At 41.0% G+C, this 8,034-nt stretch overlaps 1 protein-coding gene across 1 annotated transcript; it reads left to right on the forward strand.

The window, feature by feature from the left end:
* The first annotated feature begins 1,081 nt into the window (after positions 1-1,081).
* On the forward strand, positions 1,082-2,399 carry LOC146707011 (general transcription factor II-I repeat domain-containing protein 2A-like). The gene has a single exon (XM_085460724.1). The coding sequence runs from the start codon at positions 1,224-1,226 to the stop codon at positions 2,397-2,399; it is 1,176 nt and encodes a 391-aa protein (XP_085316850.1). The 5' UTR covers positions 1,082-1,223.
* Positions 2,400-8,034: the final 5,635 nt, after the last annotated feature.

The raw sequence follows: 8,034 nt of genomic DNA on the forward strand, positions 1-8,034 counted from the left end.
TTAAGACCTCAGCAAATTTCCTGACGTCGTGTTGAATTAACAACAGAATTAAAGTATAGCTTAAAAATATGGAGAAGTGATTTTGACTTGATAGAAAGACTGTATTTGCTACTTTAGTTACTTATACGCTCAATAAAAGAAATCAGAATGTCAGTCTTCTTATAGCAATAGATCTCCAGGCTTCCTGAAGGACATTCAGAGTCACTATGAATATTTCTGCCTTTTGCTACATTCTCTGTCAAAATGATCCCACACTGCTTTAGTAATGTTTTGGTCTGTACTCTGGGGCAGCCAGTCCATGACTGATACCGCTTCATTGTGTGTTTTTCTATGTGCGTATGCTTTTGCTGTGTTGGAATTGTATTTGGAATCATAGTCATGCTGAAAAATGAAGCTGCTAGCAATCAGAGTCTTTCTAGAACAGGCATGGGCGAACTACGGCCCGGGGGCCACGTGCGGCCCGTTGAACGTTTTGATCCGGCCCGCCAAACTTGAAAAAAATTTAATAAATTAACCTTGTTAATGTTTTATTTCCCCTGCAATTCTGATGTTTCCTCACTAGATGGCGCACTCTAGATATATTGGCTTTGTTGAGGTGAAGCGGCGTAGGCCTATTACTCCACGTTTGCACTTTACCCTGTGACCTACCGCCCCTCTATGAAGATGAGCGGTCCCAAGAAAAGGAAAGTGGACAGAGAATGTCGAGTGTTCAAAAAGGAGTGGACAACTAAATATTTTTTCACTGAACACCGATCATCTGCTGTTTGCCTGATATGCCAAGAAACTGTGGCGGTTTTTAAAGAGTATAATATTAGCCGTCACTTTGCCACAAAGCACGCAAATTATGCTAGCAAGCTCTCAACAAAAGAACGGGAATCTGCTGCTGAGAAGTTGGCAGCTAATTTGAAGGCTCAGCAAAGTTTTTTTCACCGTCAAACTGCCATTCAAGAGTCAAGTACCAAGGCCAGTTTTATAAGATAAGATAAGATAAGATAACCTTTATTAGTCCCACACGTGGGAAATTTGTATCACGGCGGACAGTGACTCGCCGTGTAGAACTAATAGATGAAGATATCACCAGCATATTAAACAAAAAGGCGAAGTCATTCACTTTTTATTCTTTAGCACTGGATGAAAGCAACGATGTCAAAGACACTGCTCAGCTCCTCATTTTTATCCGAGGAATCAACGAAACCTTTGAAATAACGGAGGAGTTTTTGACAATGGAGTCTCTGAAAGGACAAACACGGGGAGAGGACTTGTTTGAACGAGTGTCTGCTGCCATCGAAAACATGAAGCTTCCCTGGAGTAAGCTTGTTAACGTCACCACAGATGGATCTCCAAATTTAACGGGAAAAAACGTTGGCCTGCTAAGGAGAATCCAGAATAAAGTGAAAGATGAAAACTCTGACCAGGATGTGATTTTCCTCCACTGCATTATCCACCAGGAATCTCTATGTAAATCGGTGTTACAGCTGAATCATGTTGTGAATCCTGTGGTGAAACTTGTCAACTTCATACGCGCACGGGGACTTCAGCACCGTCAGTTCATTGCGTTCCTGGAGGAAACTGATGCGGATCACCAGGACCTGCTTTATCACTCCCGTGTCCGCTGGTTGAGTTTGGGCAAAGTGTTTCAACGAGTGTGGGAGCTCAAAGAGGAGATTGGCGTGTTTTTGGAGCGGCAGGGGAAGACTGATGAATTTCCTGAGCTGAGCAACAAGAGCTGGATGTGTGACTTCGCGTTTGCTACAGACGTATTTTCACACTTGAATGAGCTCAATGTGAAACTGCAGGGGAAGGAGCAGTTTGTGCATGACATGCACACAAACGTGAAAGCCTTCAAATCCAAGCTGGCTTTATTCTCCAGGCAGATTTTGAACAAGTCATTCACTCATTTTCCTACACTAGCCACGCTGAAAGAGGCCGGAGCAAAAGTAAAGAAATACAGTGAGTCACTGGATGCACTGCACGGAGAATTCTGCCGTCGGTTTTTGGATTTCGATAAAATTGACAAGTCACTTCAATTGGTGGCCTTTCCTCTGTCACAAGACCCCGAAACAGCTCCAGAGGAGCTTCAGCTCGAACTCATCGACCTTCAGTCTGACCCTGCCTTAAAAGAGAAGTTCAGCTCTCTGAAACTAAATGACTTCTATGCTTCACTCAATGATGCCGCGTTTCCAAATCTAAGGCGAAGAGCGCAGATGATGTTGGCTTTGTTCAGCTCTACCTTCGTGTGTGAACAGACATTCAGCGTCATGAACATCAACAAAGCCAGCCACAGATCCAAGTTAACAGACCTACACCTCAGATCAATCCTGAGAATCGCCACAACAAAACTAACTCCAGACTTTGATGCGCTGGCTAAAAAAGGAGACCAACAACACTGCTCCCATTAAAATGTGTGTCTCTCCGTGATACGCACGTTGTTAAAATGAACAGTGCGCGCAGATCAACTATAACGCTTCACAGACTGACTTGCTGCAACTGTTTCGTCCTTGCACTGGTCGTTGTTGACTTTTGGCACCGGGGAAACAAATTGAATAAAAGGAACAGGACAAGTACATCTGCATCTCCTACCGTTTTTGGGGGGAAAAAAGAGTTAGGAGGAGAGTGATGTGATATCCTGAAGGATAACAGAACTTTCAGTGCTTTAAAATAAAATATTCATTTATTTGATTTTCAGTGTTTAAAGGCTCATTTCGAAGTCAGAGATTTTATTGTAATGCTTTTCTTCATTTTCATTGGAAATTAAAGCACATGTTTTCTCCATATCCCAAGATGTGTATTTTTCCCCCAATGAGGTGATGTTTTCAAAGCATGCCATCTATCTACTCCTGTTCCGGCCCCTTTGTCAAATGTTAGAACTCAATGTGGCCCACGAATCAAAAAGTTTGCCCACCCCTGTTCTAGAAGGAAAGAGCATCTGATGCTACTTCTTTTTAATTTCATGAACTTTGACAAAATCCCTAGCTCCACTGCCTGAAATTGATCCTTAAACAATGACAGCTTACAGTGTCTTTTACAGATAGCTGTAGAACTCAGTGTTGTACCTCTCTCCTGACCTTCTTCGTATATAATAATGATAATTTGAAGAGAAATTTCAAATTTGAATTGATTACTCCATAAAACCTGTAGAAATGTCCCTTTTTAAATGAACCATAGTTCATTGGTTTAACAAAAAAAAAAAAAAGAAGAAACATACTTGCTGCTGGGTGTCGTCCAGCTGCACGTGGCAAATGTTAGTGGCTGCATCAGTATCTCCTCCTTTGCCCAGCTTACTATTCCAGCTTGCTATATGATGCCTTTTAGAGTGTATGTATTGATGGCTTGGATCTCTCCAACCATTCAGCTGGCTTGTCAATACCTGTCTTACCAGTGGAGGTATTTGGCTGTGGCTAGCCTTCTTGAATCCTTATGACCTGTGGATACCCAGGTACTTGCAGCTGATCTGTATAACTGCTATTCTGCCTTCTGGCAACTCCAACCCTTCAGTCTGGGCACACTTATTCTATCCAAATGAGATCCGAATGTCCTCACTGTAGACCCAGGTGAGATGGATAGCAGCTGGGACATTGCTTCCCCTTGGTAATAGTCAACACTCAATGGGAACTTGTGCAATTAGCTTCAAGTTGGCCTCTATTATTGTTTTCCACAGTCCCACTGATTTCCTGTGGATAGTACATGTGCTCTATCAGTCTTGTCCCAAGCACGTCGGTGTCGATGTATGGGCATTGAGTTGGAGGCTTTCTTGTAATCAGTTCAGGTGATGGTCAGGTTGGTCTGCCTCGTGTTAGAGTTCTGGTGTGCTGTTCTGTCAACAAGGTGCTGGTGCCTGTAGCCATTGGTGTTATTTCCATTGTCTTTCTGAGTAGTGCTCATCTATTGATTAGTGTACCTACTCAATGTCTAAGAGAAGCTTCCATGCTGTGTAATGTCCCCTTCTTTTCACCAACAATCTGATTACCTGTCTTTCTACCAGGTAATTGGCCTCTACCTGTGGGGAGGCATGTATTCATCTGGTACTTTGAAGTTTCAAGTTGTTGACTGTGTGTTGACTGTTGTTCTGGGAAGTTGTTGTGATCTGCTTTTAGGTCCACCAGATGCTTGGCATTGGTGTTGTGTGATGCCTCTTTCTCCCAGATCTTCTAGTATTGCTAGGTCTGCCCTTGTATTATTATTTCCTCATAGGTGACAGTACACCCTTGATGATTCTAATAGCCTCAGCTTCTCTGGAATATCTCGTCAACCTGGTGGCCAGACCTGTAAGCCTATGTTTGTCTGTTTTTAGAAGCATCAGTTATGAATATCTGATATTTATAATAATCAAGGACCCGTCTCTCATAATGCCCTTCCACATTTCAGTTAACTGACTAAACGTCCCTCTGGACTACCCTGATTTTGGCTTCCAGCCTTCTTTACTAGTCTTTATCAATAGTATAATTTTATTAATACACTACAACTTAACTTTAAAATAATCACTGCATCAGATGGAATCAGGCAGAGATACACAGACGTTGTTGTTATGATCATCATGTTATCATCATCATCATCATCATCATTACCATCATCTCTATCATCATCTTCAATCTTTTCAGATCTGTTTTTGTAATGAGCTCATAACAGCATGAAGATGATTGCATGTACCCTCTCTCGCTCGCTCTCTCTCACACACACTCACACATGTACAGATATACCCAGTGAACAGCTGGCATCTGTTCGGGTATGACATCTTCATCGAAAGGGCCTCATCATCTGCTCTCCGTCTCTGCTTTCATCTCTCTCTTTGTCACTCTGCCTTTTTCCCAGCATTTATCTCTTAGACTGTCCCTCTTGCCTCATTTCTTTATTTTATGTCTTTTATCCTCTTTTATCTTCCTCTTCATCATCATCTTTCACAGCTTTGCAGTGTCTAATATACACATCATGACACATCATCAAAAGTCTACTTGTATTAATTACATTACAAATAGCACACATACACACACACACACACACACACACACACACACACACACACACACACACACACACACCAATCATTTGCTGTATTTCTTTCAGGAATATTACATGTTTCTTCTCATGTCTGGCTTCAAAAAGGTGACTTGAGGAATAACTTTCCCACTGCATAACAATTCACTTTTTTGAAGACAAGTACAACAATGCATAAATATGTTTGTGGATGTGGACAATATATTTAGTGGAACAAGAATTTACACACAAGTTAGTCAGGTTATATTGTGAGAAAGCTGACATGTCAAACAAACACTGCTGAGGAAACAAACAAGCCTTAAGTGATCATGTGATACACATAGCGAGGAGCAGTACCCTCCATGGAGAAGGAGAGGCCAAGATCAAGCACGGAGGGAGGTTAGCCAACAGGCCTTGGAAACTGCCAAGCCCAGACTTACAACCTTGGCCAGCCACTTGAAGAGGTACACCAGAGAGATAGAAGGCAGGAAAATACAACCAACTGTTCTCCACAGAATTTCAATCCAACAGCACAAGTCACCATCAAGTGCAGGATTTATCGCTGCTGTTCTGCATAGCTCTAAACTCCCTCAGCCAGATCGTCACCAAACCTTGCTATGGGACTAAGGAGTCACTCAAAGCATAGAAGAAAGATTTTGTGTAAATGGATGTGAATGGGTGAATTTGGCATGTTATATAGCAAAGTGCTATATAAGAAACAGTCCATTTACCAAGTTCAATTCAATTCAATTCAATTCAATTTTATTTATATAGCGCCAAATCACAACAAAAGTCGCCTCAAGGCGCTTCATAGATACAGAGAAAAACCCAACAATCATATGACCCCCTATGAGCAAGCACTTTGGCGACAGTGGGAAGGAAAAACTCCCTTTTAACAGGAAGAAACCTCCGGCAGAACCAGGCTCAGGGAGGGGCGGCCATCTGCTGCGACCGGTTGGGGTGAGAGAAGGAAGACAGGATAAAGACATGCTGTGGAAGAGAGACAGAGGTTAATAACAGATATGATTCAATGCAGAGAGGTCTGTTAATACATAGTGAGTGAGAAAGGTGACTGGAAAGGAAAAACTCAATGCATCATGGGAATCCCCCGGCAGCCTACATCTATTGCAGCATAACAAAGGGAGGATTCAGGGTCACCTGGTCCAGCCCTAACTATATGCTTTAGAAAAAAGGAAAGTTTTAAGCCTAATCTTAAAAGTAGAGATAGTGTCTGTCTCCCGAATCCAAACTGGAAGCTGGTTCCACAGAAGAGGGGCCTGAAAACTGAAGGCTCTCCCTCCCATTCTACTTTTAAATACTCTAGGAACAACAAGTAGGCCTGCAGAGCGAGAGCGAAGTGCTCTAATAGGGTGATATGGTACTACAAGGTCATTAAAATAAGATGGGGCCTGATTATTTAAGACCTTGTATGTGAGGAGCAGGATTTTGAATTCAATTCTGGATTTAACAGGAAGCCAATGAAGGGAAGCCAAAACAGGAGAAATATGCTCTCTCTTTCTAGTCCCTGTCAGGACTCTTGCTGCAGCATTTTGAGTGATAGCGACATCAGGAAGAAGGAACATGAGAAGCCTGAGGAATAGCAAGGGCTGAGACAGGAGCTCAAGAAGATGTGGAGGGTGAAGTCAACAGGGGTCCCCATGGTAATCAGAGCAAACTGGGCATTTGGTTCCCACAAATCCCAGGAATGCCAGCCAAGATCCCACTGGGATTTGCATAGAAAGTGCTTGTGTTATGAACAATTATTTATTAGGATAGAGAAGAAATTTCATTTCTTTGATGTCACTTCCTACTAATTAATTCCCAGTGTTGGGAAGGTTACTTTTAAAATGTACTCCACTACAGATTACAGAATACATGCCCCAAAATGTATTTTGTAACGTATTCCATTATGTTACTCAATGAGAGTAACTGATTCTGAATACTTTGGATTACTTAATATATTATCATGCTTTTTACAACCACATGAATGCACTATTGCTGTGTGATTTATTACTATTACTGAAGGTTACTCGCCATAACAATACCGACTAGATTTTTAAATCTTAATATAAAATGAGTAACAGTAACATTAGGTAAGGCTGCACTTTTTGAGTCGGGCTGGACTGGGCTACACCGCCATGAGGCTACATTCTTTAGGGATATACCTGTAACACTCTGCCTATTGCCTTCATATTAAGTAATTTTTTGAATAATAATTTAAAAAAATATTTATTCACATCATTCTGCGGGCCGCGAGATTGAGACACAGGCATTAGAGCCTCTTAATGTGTGTTTTGTTTGGGTTTCCACCAGCGTGGAATTACCTAAAACAGAGAGGGGACAGCCTAACATATGAAACAGGAAAAGACTGCTGTGTAATCCATTTATTTCAACAAAGTAACTGTATTCTGAATACCACCTTTTTAAACGGTAATTGTAACAGAATACAGTTACTCATATTTTGTATTTTAAATACATAACACCGGTCCATGTATTCCGTTACTCCCCAACACTGCTAATTCCTAACACATTTCTAATTTCTGGCCATACAATAAATTGTTCTCTCATGTCCATTATAGTCCTTCAACTCTTCATCATTCCACGCTACGCTTTATCAATCCCTGAAATCAGAGACATGTTATATGAAGCCCTTAATTTGTAATAATTTGAGCAAGGAGATATCTAAACGTAATTAACATCATTAATAGTTAAATGAAAATTGGCAAACCTGCATGCACATGTCACTAATGGATTTATTAGGCTGTGATGATATAGCATCTCAGCTGTACAAAAGGAAGTTTGATATTGGCCTCTTTTTATATAAACTTGGACATTTCTATTTGGCTTTTGAAGGTATATTGACTAACTTAAAAAGAATAATGAAGGCAGATATTTTAATAGCTGAGAAAATAATGTGTTCAATAATAAATGCAGTAATTATATTACCAACTCTGCAAATAAATAACTCTCACACTCTGTTCTCCATCAAAAGGCAACATACTGATTAGCTCATGTGTTTCTGTGTGTGTCTTATTCATTGCTCTTTAATCTTTTCTTTACTGT

This window comes from Copadichromis virginalis, linkage group LG6 (genome assembly GCF_057382275.1).
Source record: "Copadichromis virginalis isolate Kocher_CV1m ecotype Utaka linkage group LG6, C_Virginalis_male_GT1.1, whole genome shotgun sequence".
Taxonomy (NCBI): domain Eukaryota; kingdom Metazoa; phylum Chordata; class Actinopteri; order Cichliformes; family Cichlidae; genus Copadichromis; species Copadichromis virginalis.